This window comes from Ictalurus punctatus, chromosome 7 (assembly GCF_001660625.3).
Source record: "Ictalurus punctatus breed USDA103 chromosome 7, Coco_2.0, whole genome shotgun sequence".
In the NCBI taxonomy this organism is placed as follows: domain Eukaryota; kingdom Metazoa; phylum Chordata; class Actinopteri; order Siluriformes; family Ictaluridae; genus Ictalurus; species Ictalurus punctatus.
In genome coordinates, this window is record NC_030422.2 from 17,368,606 (window position 1) to 17,388,067 (window position 19,462).

At 38.5% G+C, this 19,462-nt stretch overlaps 2 protein-coding genes across 18 annotated transcripts in view; one reads left to right on the forward strand and one right to left on the reverse strand.

Moving 5' to 3' along the window:
- Window positions 1-2,167: 2,167 nt before the first annotated feature.
- LOC108267611 (ubiquitin carboxyl-terminal hydrolase 15) lies at window positions 2,168-10,605 on the reverse strand. 5 transcript variants are annotated; one of them, XM_017471859.3, is made up of 7 exons: window positions 10,003-10,605; window positions 7,176-7,286; window positions 6,696-6,956; window positions 5,102-5,197; window positions 4,746-4,979; window positions 4,481-4,628; window positions 2,168-4,340 (listed from the first exon to the last, which is right to left on the reverse strand). In XM_017471859.3, the coding sequence occupies exons 2-7, from the start codon at window positions 7,281-7,283 to the stop codon at window positions 3,628-3,630; spliced, it is 1,560 nt and encodes a 519-aa protein (XP_017327348.1). In that variant the 5' UTR covers window positions 7,284-7,286; window positions 10,003-10,605; the 3' UTR covers window positions 2,168-3,627. The 5 variants fall into 5 exon arrangements, with proteins under 5 accessions (XP_017327348.1, XP_047012389.1, XP_017327347.1 ...); XM_047156433.2 differs by having other exon boundaries at window positions 6,696-7,048; XM_017471858.3 differs by having other exon boundaries at window positions 6,696-7,286.
- A 1,918-nt stretch (window positions 10,606-12,523) lies between these two features.
- The window catches only part of dysf (dysferlin, limb girdle muscular dystrophy 2B (autosomal recessive)), a 90,990-nt gene continuing 84,051 nt past the window's right edge, over window positions 12,524-19,462 (forward strand). For 7 of the 13 annotated variants that reach the window (XM_053681335.1, XM_053681336.1, XM_053681340.1 and 4 more), the window contains exon 1: window positions 15,967-16,306. In XM_053681335.1, coding sequence (XP_053537310.1) covers window positions 16,213-16,306 — 94 coding nt within the window. In that variant the 5' untranslated portion in view covers window positions 15,967-16,212. The other 6 variants (XM_053681345.1, XM_053681347.1, XM_053681348.1 and 3 more) reach the window with 4 other exon arrangements.

The following is a 19,462-nucleotide window of genomic DNA, read 5'->3' on the forward strand; positions in this document are numbered from 1 at the left end:
TGGCTCACATGAGCAACTTCCTGATGCATGCACAAATAAATTTTGCGCAAAGTTAATTTGGTAGAAATGAACACAAATTGTTCTCTGAAATGCTTTTGCAGGGTGACAATATGCCCTCTTTTTCGGATTTAGTTTCATTATGATGTGTTTATGGTCTAATACTGCATACGTATGTGTACGCATTTTTACATTGCTTTAACTACTCTCTCTAATTCCCGCCTTCTCGCACACCAATTGGGCGATTATAAAAGACTTGCAGCAACTATTGGCCAAAATCCTGCCTCTCAACCATTAGCCTACTCTCAGCAAACACACGAATCTGAAGCGCTGTTGTGTACAGCATCAAAAAGCAGCAAATGACAGCTGTCCCGAGTCGAAACAAAGCTCATGGCCGTGTAAGGTCATTTTTTATTTCATGTTATCACATTGCTTCGTATTACATGACCATTTAAATATGTAAATGATGGCAGAAAGTTACACTCAGGGCATCTGATATTTTATTTTATTCCATGGACATTCAAAAGAATGTAGGACAGACTGAAAGCAATTTTATTTCTGTGTATTTATGTGATGCTAATAGTGTGCCTTTTTCAGTGTATTAAAGTCTGCATTCATAGTAACACTGTTTTGAACACTATTAAGAAAGTCACCTCTGGTCTTTATTGCCAGAAAGCTCTATTTTGGTTTCATCTGACCATAGAACCCGATCCCATTTGAAGTTATATAAAAATTAAATAAATTTAAAAACTAACACTGAAAAGAATTTTACAATTTAACCATTTATTAATAGTTAAAATTTTACCACTGAAAAATTAAATATCAAATCTGTTCTTTCCAGTCATTGCGCAACTATAATATTTTTAAAAATGTAATAAAATATATCTGGCATCTTAGAAAAGCGTATTGTGACATAATTTATCACATTATCCATATTATATCTTGAGATCACCCAGCTCTAATTACAGCTAATGTCACAAATGAGTTGCCTTCATTATATAATAAAATAAAAACAACCTACTACTACTACTACTACTACTACTACTAATAATAATAATAATAATAAAATGAATGAATGAATGAATAAATGAATAACACACAAAGTGAAATTCTTTTCTTCACATATCTTACCTAACCCCCCCCGAGCGCGCCCCATCCGGCTGGAGAGAAGTGGGTTAAGATCCTCGCTCAGGGTTCTGACAGTGGCAGTTTGGTGGTCTTGGAGCTTGAGCCACCCCTGCATTAAAAATATTCAGCTTGGCTGAGGCTTAAATCCAAACGGTGTTAGAGCAGTGGTGCTCTATACAACACCTCAGCACTGAAATCCCTATCTAGCAGGGCTGGGCAACATGCCATTATACCCGATCCTTCTTGATCACTAGACCTGTAATTACTTAATGCCGTGTACTTAGTGTGGTTTTGGGAGCCCTAAACAGAATCCTGTACTAACCCAGCATTCACCTTCTTCTAACATGCTGAAAGCACTTGCTAGTGATGTGTTAACTTCAATTATATGCATACAGTATAATAAAGCAAACAGAGTTGTAGGCACAATCATGAACCACATACAAGGCTGCACACTAAGAAGACCATCATCATCATCATCATACACAACATAAGCAGCTCTGTTTGCAGTGATCCATTTCATGATTCCTGCACACTGGAATCGAATACTGTTATGGATGTATAATTTCACCCTTGATTCATGATGACGGATGTCTAGGCAAGCTTTTTAATAAAAATAATGGCCTGTATAAATGAACGAATAGCTTCTTTCCCAGTGTGTGATCAATAGTCTCCTACCCTCCATGTTAAATCCACTGACTTAGGGCAGTGTGTGTGTGTTCAGACTGATCAATAACAGCACAGTGTGAGAATTCTCAGTGTTGTGTGAGGAAGGGGCACGGTACTGAAGTAGGCTGCAACACAGAACACATTATAAAAGTGTTGTTTTTTTCCCTTATTAAAAGAGGAATAATGTAGCCAGACATGGTAAGTCTGTAGCTCATGATAAAACCAACTACACCATTCCTGGTTATAATTCTCCTGATAGATTTCACTACCTACAGTATCTAATTCTGCTCATGAACGTGAGCTTTGAACTCTTTATTACTGCTTGGCTTGATATGGCATGGAGTGTTATTGCTTTTGCAAAGAGACTCGTCTCTAGGTAATGCTTGTGGCAGCACCTCATATTTATTCTGAACAGAGTGATACATACTGTACATTGTCTCCATATACAGTCATAACCTGTTTGATACACATAAGTTTACATACACCTTGCAGAATGGTAAATGTTAATCATTTTTTTAAAGGGAGATTATAAAAATTGCTTTAAAGAAAATAAATACATTTAGTACTGCCCTGAGTAAGCTATTTCACATCAAATTTACACAAATGAACCAGTTCAAAAGTTTACATACCCCTGATTCTTAATACTGTGTGTTGTAAGCTGGATGATCAACGACTGCTTTTATGTTTTGTGAGAGTTGTTCATGTGTCCTTCGTTTGTCCTGAGCAGTTAAACCGCCCACTGTTCTTCATAAAAATCCTCCAGGAAGCACATTCTTTGCTTTTCCAGCATCTTCTGCATATAGCGGCTATATGATTTTGACATCCATATTTTCACACCGAGGACAACTGAGGGACTCGTACACAACTATTACAAAACAGTCACTGATTCTCAAGAAAGAAAGATTATACATAAAACTTGTGATGAAAACATGATGGTGGTGTAAACTGTTATTATTTTGTCTTCTGGGAAACATGTAAATATCTTGTTCAAAAGTTTACATCCCCCTGGCTCTTAACGTAGTGTGTTGCCTTCTTGAGCATCGGTGAATGTTTGCAACTTTTATAATAGTTAAGAATATAAATTTAGGCGTCCCTCAATTGTCCTTAGTGTGAAACAATGGATTTCAACATTATATAGTCACTGCTGGGATCAAATATGCAGAAGAAGCTGGAAAAGCAAAGAATGTGCAGGACCTGGAGGATTTCTCTGAAGAACAGTGGGCAGTTTAACTGCTCAGGACAAACAAGGGACTCGTGAACAACCATCACCAAACAAAACACAGTCACTGATCATCCAGGTAACAACACATATCTGTTATGTGAAATAGTTTATTCAGGGCAGTACTAAGTAAAAAAACAAAATCCAATTATGATCCCTCATTCTTTAATGCTTGTTAATGCTAGAAAAAATAAATAAAAATAAAATAACTTTCTACACATTTCCACCTAGTTAATCTCTGAAGGCATCTGTTCCATCAGTTTAGTTTGTATTATTATTATTAATCTCAATTTCTCCCAATTTGGTCATTTGCTAATTCCGCTCCGGGTAGCTCTCTGAATCACATGACCGCTGCTATCTATGGAGGGTGTATCTAGCACATACTAATTGCCCTCTTCTGTAAACATTAACTCAAAGATGCCCACGATTGTGTCACTTTGATTATATCAGATGTCTTTGGAGCAAAACTAATACAATAAACATGTTTCTATTACTACTTGCTTAATGATATTTATATCAGATATAGAATATATCCACTATAGTGCAAAGAGCATAAACACTAAACAAAATAAAAAATAAAATAAAATGAACAATAAACAGAGTTTAGTACCTTTTAACTACCATAATGCTCCACTCAGGTAGTACTTGTTAGAGTTTTTTTTTTTTGGGAGAGTTGGTCTAACTGTGCCTCGCGGCCATGTTCCATCTTCATTTCTCTGTTCTATAACTACAACCTGTCCTTGGAAGAAACCGGCAGCCTCAATGCTGCTACCAGGCTGGCCCAGACACTCAAATGCATTATGCATATACTTTCTCCACAACCTGGTCTCCTTCCCATCAGGAATATTGAAGATTTTGTGCATTTCCTTTTCAATGCAGGCTACTGTGTCTGTTTTGCTGAAGTGATGACTTATACTTTGGTCCATATTGCTGAATTCACATAATCTCAGTTCAGTGAGATAGACCTCCACTTTAAAGTGCTTCACAAAAACGCCTTGCTCAACCACTTTTCGTGCAATAGGCTTCTGGTGATCTGTCAGTCCATACCAGCTGATTAGTTTACCCCATGCCTCTTTAGGCAGAAGGATGTAATGCAGCTCTTCAATTAGATTCTCCTTCATACCGAGTGAATCTTTTAGGAGGCCCGAATTGTCCACTGGTCCAGGGTAAAACGTCTCGTGTCCCCTGCAAATCCAGTCCCAGATCTCAAATCCCACATATTTCTTCCACTTCGTGAACCAACCACTGTCTACTAGGTACCATGTGTCACCTTTCTGTAACTTAGTTTTCAACAGCCTTTTTATCTCTTCTTTTTGATAATCCAGGTTTACTGTGGGATATAAACGCAGGCTGTAAAAATCACGACACTGCACAATCTGAATTTAACTACAAGCCAACAACTAAAGAACAATTGCACAGATAAAATTGCTCTTTCAAAAGCACAATAAAATATACTGCATAGTTACTCACTCAGCCCAGACATCATCTCGGTGGTATTGCTCACAGATTGCTGAAGGTGCAGCAACTCTCTCATCACATCGTCGACACTCAATCTGCTGTTAATTTGAATTTGATCCCAGTTCACGATGGACATAGGGGTGGATAATGTTAAGTAAGCCTACAGTAAATCAAAAAAGAAATGAGAAATCCTTCCACACACACACACACACACACACACACACACACACACACACACAGAGTGCTGCATGTTTTCTGAGTAGACAAGGGCACTCACCTGGAGGAAGTGGAGGTGGTCTTCACAGTGTAAGAGCTTCTCCAGCTCAGTGTCACTTCTTTTCAACGCAGCAATTTCCTGTTCTAGTGCTTTAACAAACCCTCCGGCTTGCCTTTCTATGCCTTTCTGTTTCTCCTCCAACACCATAAGCAGATCAGCCTGCATTCTCTCAACGGAGCTCAGGAGAGACCTGAAGATTTCGCCGCTGTCATCTTTTTCCTTATCTATATTTTTCTAACATATTTTTGCATAATTCTCATCATCATCATCATCATCATCATCATCATGTCCTCCTGCTACATTGTATTAGTAGGAAATCTGGTGTGTTCAGTAGTTTGTTTTTAGTTAAGACTCACTTTTTTCAGGGCTACAGAATGCTTTATTTCTTCAATCTTTTTTAGTCTGTCCTGGATCATCTTCTGAACATCTGCCTGAGTTTTCTGTATCTTAGTCTGTGGATGGAAGAAAACACTTATGTGACAAATAATTGATAGAATTAAAAATACTATGTTCAATTTTATTTGAATACCCTGCAGTTGGCAATGGAGTTTTACACCCTATTGTAACACAGAGTATTCCAAATCCTTGATTAATATCGTCCTGATATTAACCAACCACTTCAACTGTTCTATATACACTCATTGTCCACTTTATTAGGAACCCCTGTACATTCATACACTTATCTAATCAGTCAATGTGGCAGCAGCACCATGCATAAAATCATGCAAAATACAGGTCAAGAGCTTTAGTTAATGTTCACATCAACCACCAGAATGCGGAAAAAGTGTGATTTCTATGACTGCGGCATGGATGTTGGTACCAGAGTTTGAGCTGGTTTGAGTATTTCAGAAACTGCTGATCTCCTGGGAATTTCACACACAACAATCTGTAGAGTTTACACAACATGGTGCGAAAAACAAAAATCATCCTGTGAGCAGGGTCTGCAGGCTGAAACACATTGTTGATGAGAGATCAGAGGAGAATGACCAGACTCATCTGAGCTAACAGGAACTCATATAATCATTCTTTATAACCGTGGTAATCACAAAAGCATCTCAGAACTCAACAAACCTCGAGACCACATCAGGTTCCACTCCTGTCAGCCAAGAACAAGAATCTGAGGCTCTTATGGGCACCGACTCAGCCAAACTTGTTCAAGATTGGAAAAAGACCAGGTGATATTTTTTTCTCCTAATTTTCAACTGCCCAGTTTCTGTGAGTCTGTGTCCAGTGTAGACTCAGATTCCTGTTCTTGGCTGACAGGACTAGAACTCGATATAGTCTTCTGCCGTTGCAGCCCATCCACCTCAAGGTTCGATGTTTTGTACATACTGAGATGCCTTTCTGCTCTTCACAGTTGTAAAGAGTTTCTATATCCTTTCTGGCAGCTCAAAGCAATCTAGCCATTTTCACCTGACCTCTCTTATTGACAATGCACTTCCACTCACAATGTTTTTTTTTTTTATTTCTCTCACCATTCTGTGTAAAATCTACATGATTGTTTTGTGTGAAAATACCAGGAGATCAACAATTTCTGAAATACTCAAACCAGCCCTTCTGGTACCAACATACATGCCATGATCAAAGTCACAGAGATCACACTTTTCCTTCATTCTGATGTTTCATGTGAACATTAACTAAAGCTCTTGACCTGTATCTGCAGGAGTGTTTGCATTGAGCTGCTGCTATTTGATTGGCCGATGAATTAACTGCATGAATGTGCAGGCGTACTGGTGTTCCTAATAAAGTGGACAGTGAATGTATAACAGTATTTTATATTCTATATATATTTTAAAGGTTACTATTTGCGGATGATGTACTGTATACATGTATGCATTATTATGATGCTGTTTACACTCAATGGCCACTTTAATAGGAACACCTGTACACCTGCTCATTCATGCAGTTATTATCCAATAATGTTGACAATAGATTACTGGTGTGTCTCACCTTCTTTTCTGCACTCTCCTCCACTATAGGAACAGTGTTGTGGCTCTTATGCTCTCCCTCAGTGCAGAACAGACACACACACTTTTGATCATTCCTACAGAACAACTCCATAGGTCTCTGATGCCTCTGGCATATACGGTCCACCAGGTTCTTCACAGCATCAATTAATCTGTGTTGCTTAAGTTTCGCTGCGATTTTATGATGCTCCAAATGTGCATCACAGAACGACATACCACAATCCAGACAGGACTTTAGGGCCTCCTGTGTAGGGTCAGTACAAACATCACATGGCACATGTACTTGTGCAGCATGAAGCTTCTTTGTGTGAACACTGGACCCCACCTTCACTGAGTCTTTGAGTTGAGCAGCCAGGTCAGATATGAACATATTAACACAAAGTTCTGGCCTTTCACTGAATTCTTTCTTACACAATGGACAATTGTACTTTTGACAATTGTCCCAGTATTTGTTGACACATACCATGCAATAGTTGTGTCCACATTGGGTAGAGACAGGCTTAGTGAATATTTCCAGACAGATCGAGCACTGCAACTGTTCTTCAGACAGAAAAGCGTTAGAGGCAGCCATTTTCTAACGGAGGAGAAAACTTATGAGTATGCTGTACAAAATAAAACTCTCTCATTTAGCCACTGTCACATTCATACTATGTAAAAACATTTATGTTTTCATTTTGTAATAATTTATGGTTTCTAAACATACTATGTACAATGGATATAAAAAGTCTACTCACCCATAAATCATGTCAGAGTGTTTTCCACCCTCAATAGCTGCGTTTACATGGACAACAATAATCCACTCTTAACCCGATTAAGACCCTACTTTGATTAAGAAACTACCATGTAAACAGCAATTTCTACTTACCTTAATCTAATTAAGGTCATACTCAAATTAAGCTCTAATCGAATTAAGACAGGTGGAGTACTCCTGTTTTAGTCGCATTATGGACGTGTATTACAGACATGTAAACACCTTAATCGCATTAGGAATGTCGTGTGAGAGTTTTCACCGCATTTTGCGACAGGATACGATCTGACACGGCAGTTTTCAACATTTTACGGCAAACAGGAGAGTTCGGCTGCGTCCCAAACCGCATACTTGCCTACTATAGGCCTGTAGTGGGGAAAAATACATGTATCTCGGTTACTATATAGACGGTAAGTACGCGGTTTGAGACGCAGCCCACGGCTGCAAGCAGTTGTCTATTAGCACGTATAGCCATCCATCCATCCATGGATGACGTGTAGCATGACAAATAATTAACTGCACTTAAAGCATTCGTAAAAAAAATTAAATAAAAACACCCAAAACTGTATACGGTACCATAAGGAAGACGAACTGTATGTTGATACGTGAAATTCTGGAGGGACGTCGGATGGCGTGGTGCGGTGACGTAATGATGCGGGCTGTTAATCTAATTATGTTCTATAACATGTAAAACGGGAACATGACAGGAGTATACCAAAAGTGACTCAGGTAAACACCTTAATCACATTATTATCTTACTCAGAGTAAGGTCAATAATTAGATTACTGTTGTCCATGTAAACGTAGTCATTGTGAAATATTACAAATGTATTAAGTTAAAGTGAAAAACAAGCAGAAACTTTTAAAGGAAAAAAAAAAACCAAAACCTTCCAATAATCTGGTTGCACAGCCCTAAACTAATACTCTGTTGAAGCATGTTTTGATTTTCTTATACCACTCAGTCTTTGTGAGTAAAAGTCTATCAGCATGACACATCTTGACTTAGCAATATTTTCCCCACTCTTTCTTGCAAAAACATTCTAGATTAATCAGATTTTGAGGTAATCACTTGTGCACATCACACTTCAGGTCAGCCCACACATTTTTAGCTGGATTCAGGTCTGGGCTCTGGCTAGGCCATTTAAAAACATTCATCATCTTGTGGTTAAGACATTCCTTTGTTGATTGGGATGCATGTTTTGAGTCATTGTCATACTGGAAGGTGAAATTCCTTTTCATATTCAGCTTACTAGCAGACACCTGAAGGTTTTGCACCAAAATCGAATGGTATTTCTAGCTATTCATGATTTCCTCCAGCTTGATAAAAGCCCCAGTTCTGATAGAAGAAAAGCAGCCCTAAAGCATGATGCTGCCACTACCATGCTTCACCGTGGGTATGGTGTTCTTTTGGTGATGTGCTTATTATTTTTGCACCAAACATAGCTTTTGGAATTAGTCTCATTAGACCATAACACATTTTGCCACATGGTATGGGGTGATTTAGTTGAGCTTAAATGTTTTTTTTTTTTTTTGTGAGAAAGGGTTTCCGTCTAGCCACCCTACCCCATAGCCCAGACACGTGAAGGATATGAGAGATTGTCCTCACATGCATCGAGTAATCAATACTTGTCCAATATTCCTGCAGCTCTTGCTGTAGGTCTCATGGCAGCCTCCCTGGTAAGCTTTTGTCTTGTCCTTTTATACATTTTGGAGGGACATCTTGTTCTTGGTGATGTCACTGTGGTGCTCTATTTTCTCCACTTGTTGATGGTGGCCTTTACGGTGTTACATGGTACATCTAACGTTTTGGAAATTCTTTTATACTCCTCTCCCCATCGATTCCTTTCAACAAGTGAGATAACATGCATGTTTTGTAAGCTATTTGCAGACCATGGCTTCAGCAGTCAGAGGAAACCAAGAAGATGTGAAGAAAATCCTACATAAACACGGTCTTTATTTGGGGTTACACAGAATAATTTCATTGATGACAGCTATATGATAATTACTTTTGGACATGAGATTGAATTCTGAACAGTCACATCCCCAATTATAAAAGGGTGTGCACACTTATGCAACCAGGTTATTGTAACTATCCCCCCACCCCATTTTTCATTAAAGTGTTTGATTGTTTTCACTTAATTTTTATATGTTGTAATTTCATATTCAGGGTGGAAAAAGTTCTGAAATTATTTATCTTGGTTGCATTTTTTTCTTCCATCACAAAAACCTGCCTTTTTAACAGGGGTGTGTAGACTTTTTATATCCATTGTATCCCATATAACACTTAACACCTGTCTTTGTCTTAGGTATCATGGTTAAGATTAAACTATGGCAAAAAAAAAAAAGCGCAGGAAAAGCTTATGTTAATGTTCTCTAATTTCTTCTGCCTCCATATGTTTTTCTGTTCAGTTAATGCCTCACATTCTCTTTGAATTACAAGAACAATTGAGATTACAGAGCTTCACATGGTTTTTCGTAGCAATAGCAGTAGCAGTCCCCCCCCCGTCTCTAGATGGCACAATAAAGCTCCGCCAAATACTCACCTGCTCACATCCGTTCCTGAGTTGAAGTGAGATTATAACAGGGAAAACATTCAAATATATTGGCCACTCCAACACCAGCGTGGTGTACACCTGTGATATAGTTCTCTTCTTCAGTGTGGCCACTCCAACACCAGCGTGGTGTACACCTGTGATATAGTTCTCTTCTTCAGTGTGGCCACTCCAACACCAGCGTGGTGTACACCTGTGATATAGTTCTCTTCTTCAGTGTGGCGGTAACTCAGCAAAACTTAATCCGCAGCGCCCTCTGGTGTACTGATAGGAAGTTCGGATCATTTTACTGACTCGGATCTTTGAATCTCGTTTAGCAAAATGAATTAATCTTCTTTCGAGTCATTTCGTTAATTTGAGTAATGATTAATTAATAGCTTAGCGTTAGGTCTTCAAGCTATGCAGTCTAAGCCAGTGCGAGACGTTTGTCACGGCACATTTGTCACGTCTGTTCCCCAGAAACAGAAATGATTAGTTCACGTTTCGAATCTTCGTGTTCGAGTCATTCATTCATCCCGTTTCCGGTATTGCATGGTGCATTGTTTATGCGGCGGTCACCTGAAGAACGAACGACTCGAACCCGAAGACTCGAGACGTGAACTAATCATTTCTGTTTCCTCTACATAAGCTATGGCGCTGTTGTTGCGCATGCGCGGTCAGAAATGAACGAATCACTCTCTTAGACAACTCGTTGTTCCTGAGTCATATTAAAGTTTCGTTCATGAACGACACATGATTATTCAGGTGGACCGACAGGGGTAGTAATACAGCAACCTGGCAACCACAAAACATTTCCTTATTAACATTAGCTTTTGACACCCTTTTGTTATTTCCGAGAACCATTTAATAACGCTGAATTTCAGATAATAATAATAATAATAATAATAATAATAATAATAATAATAATAATAATAATATAAGCCCTGTTCCCGAAACGTTTGGGACTTTTAAAATATTCTGAAACATAAAACGCTCTCCTTTGGATATGCTAAAACATCTGGCAAGGAACGTTAGCCAAAGGTCGCTCCGGGAACGTTCCTGTAACGGAATAGGGATTATTTTCCTGTAACATTCTGTACCGGAAGTTTATTATTATTTTTTTTTTAATGCAAACTAATACTGGAGTCGATTTAGACAAACATCAGATACAATAGATAGGCCACTGTTTACAAACAGAATAATAATACTACAGTTAAATCAATATGAAATAAGATAATTCTCTATGCATTCATGAAGGAAATAATGGATGTAATAAATCAAATTTACAGGTAGCAGTGTTCTAGATAGTTTGATATAGTTAGAAAGTTAGTGGCAATAGTTAACCCTTCAGTAAATTATTAATAAATCAATTTATACCACAGCGCTGTTTAATTCTCTATTCTGATTGGCTGACAGATGTTCTGAAGTGTGCAATAATTTTTTAAAGTAAATGCACAGCTAAAGTAGTTCCAGTCAGATCTTGACTGCATTATAGTTCTATATCACTTCACCGAATTAACCGAATTAACCGAATTAACCAAAAAAAACTAATGGTGGCTTAGTGGTTAGCATGCTCGCCTCACACCTCCAAGGTTGAGGGTTTAATTCCCATTGTGGCCCTGTGTGTGTGGAGTTTACATGTGCTGTGGGGGTTTCCTCTGCCTTCTTCCCCAATCCAAAGACATGCCTGGTAGGCTGACTGGCATGTCCATAGTGTGGGAATGTGTGTGGATTGGCTCCCTGTCCAGGGTGTACCCTACCTTGTGCCCCATTCTCCCTGGGATAGGCTCCAGGTCTACCTGTGACCCTGAAGGAAGAATAAGTGATATAGAAGATGAATGGATAATTGACAAGGGCTGTTGAATTATTAGAATAATAACCTGGTAATGTGGCCACTAGGTGAAGCGGAGGCTTGAGCCATTGCAGTTATTAGAGAGAGAGCATGTGTGATTGCAGTAATGAGACACAAAAGCCAGTGAACAAGTATCAATATTTATTTTTGTATTTTCTGCAGAAATAACCCCCCTAAAAACCTGGTGAATAAGTAGGCCTATCGATATTTATTTACTTAATTCTTTTAGAATTATGCCAGAAAGTTCTACCTACAGGCCATAACACATTTTGCCACATCATGTAGGCTGATTTCGTGGGGCTTGGATTTTTTCTTTGGTAGAAAGGGATTCTCTCTAGTCACCCTACCCCATGTAGGGTAAAGACATGTGAGGAATAGATAAAGAATGGATAAAGATCTGACCTGATTTATTTGGTTTATTTTTTTTATTATTTTTTTTTACAACAGAAAAACCTGCAATTTTAACAGGGGTGTGCAGACTTTTCATATCCATTGTATATTGTAACAGTATATACCTACACTGTGATTTTATTATTATACTCATTACTTTATTCATATTATTTGAAAAAAAGAGTGACATTAAAATACTGTTTAAGTGTTCTTTGCCTTTAAGGAGAACACTCTCTATGATTGAAGGGTCAGTGTGTGTATGCATGAGTCAGGCTCTCCAACTCTGCGTGTGTGTGAGTGTACTGGCAGCAGTAGGCTGCTATCCCAGACAAAGTGTGCCACAGGCTCCTCTCTTCTCTCTCTCACTTTCTGTTCTTCCTTCCCTCACTCCTTCTCTCTCCTCCTGCTGTCTGCTTAAGGAATCGTTCAGGCTGCTCTGTATCCAGACGCATAGTGTCCTCGCCTCTGGGGTGTGTTTGACTAGTGTGGAGTGGTGGATGTGGACAGGGCTAGTGCTGCTGCCTCCTCATGCTGCGTGTGTTTATCCTTTGTGCCCAGAATGTGCTGACGCACGATGAGGACATCACAGATGCCTACTGCTGTGTCACATATGAAGGTAAGGATGAGGGTCCAGGAATAAGGGGGTACAGTATTGACTTGGAAGTCGACTTGTAAATAAGCTTACAAATATCTGGCAGCACCAGTTTCCAGCATTTTGCTTTATTCATTCTGTCCTCCTGTGGGTCTGTGACTTCCCCTGTCTCTGTGTTCTCTATGTTCATGTGTCGACACTTCAGCAGCTGAGGTTATTATTGGAAAAAGAGACTCTCTTTTTCTATCTGCCTCGGGGATATTCAGGGGAGTCCTGTTACACTGTAGCTGTGCGCATGTGTCTGTTTACTTCAGCATGGAGCTGTGTTTATAAGGAGTGCCCTGTCATCAGAGTTTGGGGTTGTGTTCGAGTCACTCCTCTCTGGATGCTTTGTCAGTATGAGGATTTACTCCTGCGTGCTAGAGAATTGTCAGACAACAATGACCCTGTTTGTTTAACATCAGTCTTAGTTTCACATTTTTCATTCTCTAGATGTTGATTTGCTAATGTTAAGGAATCTGCAGGTAAAATATGTGTAGCCTTAGCAGTACAATGAGACAAAAGCATTATACCAATTATTACCCTCTCTTTACCATTCCTATAGCATTCATTCATTCATCAGATAGAAGACCCTTATCTTGAAACAAGTATAATATAGCATTTATTTTCATCTCAGCTGATTAGCTGGTATGACACCCATATGCACCCTCAAGCATAATCCATCCCCCACCAACCCTCCCCACCCCCGGACTTGCTACTGAAAGCAGATAATGTTCTTAAAAGAGCATTGACAAGATTACTTTGTTTTTAATTTGTCCCCTTTTCCTCCTCACAGTAGCTGAATCCTGACCTCTCTCTGTATTTGAGTCTGTTTTTGACTATAAGGTTAATTTAATTAGTAGGGGACATATAATACATTGTATGCTGATGGAATCATGACTGCCTCTCAGTTGGCTAACAGCAGCAAGAATCAGTAAATGGAGCGTTGGGAAATGCTGATTCATGCCTTTTAAAAGATAAGAATGAGAGAGGATTTTTATTTGAGTATTAAAGTAGATGAAAGAAAAAAACAACTCCTTATTCTATGTGCAGTTAGAACTAAAATGTTCAATGGTTGATTTGATTAGAGTTTTAAACAACATATAATAAGTATTTTATTAAAAAAGATAACTTTAAGTAATTACTTTATGGGGTGGTTAATTCTATTCATGGCCAAAGATTTGCTTACTTATCCATACAGTAAAGGCTTACAGAATGTAGACACACACTTCTGCAAAATAAAGAAAAAATGGGCGAAGCCCAAAATGGCAAATATTAAGTTTTTAATGGTCTAAACAGCAAAACAACAAATGGTCAGAAAACTGCTGAAAACAAATGCACTTCTGAGACCTCATGTGCTATCATTTGCTTGTTAACATTGCTACAGTGAACTGTTGGGGGAAAAGCTAGAAACAGGAAAATTCACTGATATATTCTTATTGTACACAAAGGTAAAATCATGATAATTATTAAAATGTTTGATGTAAAATTCTAACTAATACATGTCTGGGTGTACAAATTATTAAAAAAAAATCTTCAGGGATGTTAATTTTTTTAAAAGATTCGTCATAAGAAGACTATATTGTGAATTTTCCTGTTTCTAGCTTTTCCACCAAACAGTTCACTGTAGCAAAAGTAACCAAGCAACTGATAGCGCAGGATGTTTCAGGAGTGCATTTGTTTAATTATTCCTAATTTCCTGACCAGGAATTTGTTGTTAAAGTGCACCTATTATGGGTTTTCAAATATTACCTTTCATGTAGTGTGTTAGAGCTATTTGTGAAAGTACAAACGTCTGCAAAGTTTAAAAAATGAAAGCACATGACAAACGGGGTTATTGACTCCCAAAAGAAGGAACCAATTCTGAACAGCTGAAACGAGTCGTTATTAATTCCAGATTTACTTCCTGTACTGAACTAAGTAGGTTTGTAACAAAAAGCCCTGCCTCTGGTCTTCATCGGCTGCTCGCGAACAGACAGAACTGAAATTCTTTTTGGTAGTGAGCGTTTCCTTTTCGACACATGCTGACATTGGTAGACCAATCACAACAGACTGGGACATCTGACCAAACATGTATGTTCTCTGAAAGGAAGAGTTTGGAATAAATCCTTTAGAATGGATCATTTAACGAGTCGTTTGTGACACTGACGGAAAAAGTTAATGATGCAGTTTAAATTATAAGCACATTAAAGTATTTTTGATTTTCGATGCATGCAGATTTATTGTATGAGACCTTTAAAACAAAATTAGGTACATTTCAAAAGCATAATAGGCGTGCTTTAAGACCGTTTTTTCTTTTGATGATTTTTCACTTCTTCTTCTTCTTTAAAAAAAAAAAAAAAAAAAAATTCAGTTCTTTTTCAGTTAAATTTCAGTCCTGCCATTTTCATCTCATAGTTATATAGTAATAGAAACTAATGATTACAGATTCTATTTTATTATTATTACATAAAATGTAGCATATAGGTAATTCCAAGTAAAGAATCTGCCTAATTTATGAATGTGTATTCATAAAAAAAGAACCATGACTACATGAACATGAAGTTCTAATAGAACAATTAGGTGATGAACACTGTGTACAGTTTGAGTGCTTTTCCTTTGCAGCACCAGGTGGTGCTCCTTATCTGAACAAATCCATCCTCCCATGAAGGACCTGGCACACAATAAACACATACAGGATGTACAGTTGTCATTTAATTCTCAAGCCATTCTCAAATACTGACAGACATCAATTTAATCATGATGATGATGATGATCATCATCATCAACAACATCATCATCATCATCAACAACAACAACATCATAGATAATAAGATCAAAATGAAATGTTTTATTAATCAGTAGAGAAAGTCTTTAAGAATCTGAAATGATAAACTGTGAGACATTTACTCATGTCATGTTCACTTATTTTGTGAACTTATTTTTATTATTGCTATTATTAAGTGGTCCATGTGGTTCTTGCATGCAAACTCTACCATCCAGAAAAAAAAACAGGGAGGGGGGAAAGAGAGAGACAGGACAAAGCAGCAGGAAATGTTAAGATTTCCTTTCAACACATGGGCAGGGTTACTGGAGTGGGGCGTCTGGTCCGAAGTAAGTTATTTGTGTATGTCTTAGCAAGTTCCCACTGACTTTTTCATCGTGTCAGAGGAGTTAGTACAAGAGCACCGGGAAGTATTCTCAAACTACTTCAAGTTGTGCATGTAGAGGATTTACATTCTTGACCTCCACTGTGAGAAGAAGTGACTGTGTGCATATCTACACACTTGCTGCATGTGGATGATTACTGTGATGTGTGGAGTATCAGCCGGTCTGTTGGAAAGTTGAGTTGTACAGTTATTGTGGCAGCATGTTGAGGTGTGTGCTCCAGAGAGCGACTCACCTGAAGAATGTGGAGAAAGGAGAGCGGCAAAGTGACCCATTAGCCAGCATCATATTTAGAGGTAAGATGTGAGAAATGGACCTTGGCGGAAAAAAGTACTAATATTTTAATTTACAGCCGGCATGGTGGCATGGTGGGTAGCGTTTCCATGTGCAGGTCAGATGAGGGTTTCTCACTGTGTCCGAGTGTTTTCTCTGGTTTCCACACCTCCAGAAAAACATTCTGGTAGATGGAATTGTTACTCTAAATGGCCCCTGTAATGGACTGGCTTCTTATCCAGGGTGTATCCCTGTCTCATCCCTAGTGTTCCTAGGATAGGCTCTGGCTCCACCGCAAGCCTGACTGAAATAAAGTGGTTACTGAAGCTGAATGAATGAATGAATAATTAATTCATCTGAGATTCAGGGAAAAGACACCCATTCCAATTTATGTTGAAATTGCTACATGTTACAGTCTAATAACTGATTTTGTAATATCGGTTATGACTCACACGAAAGAGTCATGCCTACAAACAATCCATGTCAGTATGTTTTGGATGTTCAGTAGCAGCTCAGTATGGACAAGCAGAATTGGGGTGTCAGGAGGAGTAGAACTGGCAACTTGCCTCTTCTTATGCCATACAAATCAATGAGGTGTGTTGCTATAACACAATACAGATCAACGGCAGAGTGTCTCTTGGCCCAATTCCAGTGGAATGAATGCGTAACATGAGCTCTAGATAGTCACTTTTATTTTGCACTATAAGATGATTGGTAGTTCCTGTTATTGTACTCTATTTCCTGTTCCTACATGTGTGCATGAGAGGGCAGGACAGGGTGTTTTCATACTCAGAATTCAAATCGCAGTTCTCTCTTTGCAGTTATGGGATGTCCTATATGCAGATTCACTTTTGAACTTGGTTCTTTGTCATTGTAGCCTGCATTGTGGGTGTAGGGGTTTATCGAGATGTGAAGGTTGTAGGGTACATAGAGTTCACTACCCCCTCTGTTGACCCGTATCACTGGACCGCTTGACTCTCGATTGTGTAATCTGGATTTTGTTCATGCTATTTGGAAATCAGCCTCATAACATTAACTTTGACCCATTGGTTAGAACAGACAACACTTTGTTCTGGCATTTGTGTTTTAGTAACAGTTTTTAATGATTATAATTACAGTACATGTATGTGTTGCTTGCTGGGAAAACCTGCTTGATGTTGCTGTGGCTGGATTCTGGAAAAGAAAAAAAATCTGTTTTTCTGCCATTAATGTACTTTGACTTTCTACTTTCAGAAATGACCAAAATTATGTGGAAATGTTTTCATTTAAGCTATTTTCCAACCTTGCAATGCATCTGTGAGTAAAGCTCATGCTGGGTAGTTAAGGAGATGGTTAATCACTTCATCTTAATATGATTAAAACACTAAGCTAGGTGTGATTGTCTCACACAGTGAATATCAGGCTATAAGTGATAACTCATAAAATTGTAAACTTATAATTCTAGTTATGTTGTTTTTCCATGAGTACATTGGGTTAAAAATGTAAAGGTAGGTGGGGCTTTTTTGGCACTAGCACAGAAATCACCTAAAATTTTCCCTTAAAAGGGTTTACCTTATATGTATTCCAGTTCAGAATATGACTATATATGTACTAGAAAATATGAAGGCTTTTCCTAGGTGCCACACATTTGATGGTGTTTGAAAGTTTGTAAAGCCTTTAGAATGTCCAATATATTTGCATACATATGACCTAAAGCATCATCAGATTTTCACACATGTCCTATACACAAGTAGACAAAGAGAACCCAATTAAATAAATGAGAAAAAACATTATACTTAGTCAATGGTTTATTGAGTGAAATGATCCAATATTACATATCTGTGAGTGGCAAAAGTATGTGAAACTCTAGGATTAGCAGTTTAATTTGAAGGTGAAATTAGAGTCAAATGTTTTCAATCAATGGGATGACAACACATGTTTGTGGAAATGTATCATGGCATGAACAAAGGAGATTTCTGAGGACTTCAGAAAAAGAGTTGTTGATGCTCATCAGGCTGGAAAAGGTTATACAACCATCTCAAAATAGTTTGGACTCCACCAATCCACAGTCAGATAGACTGTATAAAAATGGAAATTCAAAACCATAGATACCCTCCCCAGGAGTAGCCGGCCAACAAAGATCACTCCAAGAGCAAGACGTGTAATCGTCTTTGAGGCCACAAAAGAGCCCAGGGTAACTTCTAAGCAACTAACCTTGCTTAGAAGTGGCTTAGTGGTTAGCATGCTCGCCTCACACCTCCAAGGTTGAGGGTTCGATTCCCATTGTGGCCCTGTGTGTGTGTGGAGTTTACATGTGCTGTGCGGGTTTCCTCTGCCTTCTTCCCCAATCCATGCCTGGTAGGCTGACTGGCATATCCATAGTGTATGAATGGGTGTGGGAATGCGTGTGGATTGTACACCCTGGACATCCCTGTCTTGTGCCCCATTCTCCCTGGGATAGGCTCCAGGTCTCCCTGTGACCCTGAAGGAAGAATAAGTGATATAGAAGATGAATGGATAATTGACAAGGGCTGTTGAATTATTAGAATAATAACGTGGTAATGTGGCCACTAGGCGAAGCGGAGGCTTGAGCCATTGCAGTTATTAGAGAGAGAGCATGTGTGATTGCAGTAATGTGATTGTGAATTGTAATGAGTAGTGTGATTGCTGTCTCACATTGGCTAAGGTTCATGAGTCTAACATCAGTAGAACACTGAACAACCATGGTGTGCATGGCAGGGTTGCAAGGAGAAAACCACTGCTCTCCAAAAAGAACATTGCTGCCCCTCTGCAATTTACTAAAGATTGCATGGACAATCCATGGACATATGAGACCAAAATAGAACTTTTTGGTTTAATAAATGAGAACAGTTATGTTTGGAGAAAGGAAAACACTGCATTCCAGCATATGAACCTTATCTGTGAAACATGGTGGTGGTATCATGATTAAGGCCTGTTTTGCTGCATCTGGGCCAGGACTAGCAATCATTGATAGAATGAATTCTGAATTATTGCAGAAAATTCTAAAGGAAAATGTCAAGGTATCTGTCCATGAACTGAATCTCAAAAAGGGGGTCATGCAGCAAAACAATGACCCTAAGCACACAAATCACTCTATCAAAGAATTGTTAAAGAAAAATAAAGTTAAACTTTTGGAATGGCCATGTCAAAGCCAAAGTCCTGACTTTAATCCAATAGAA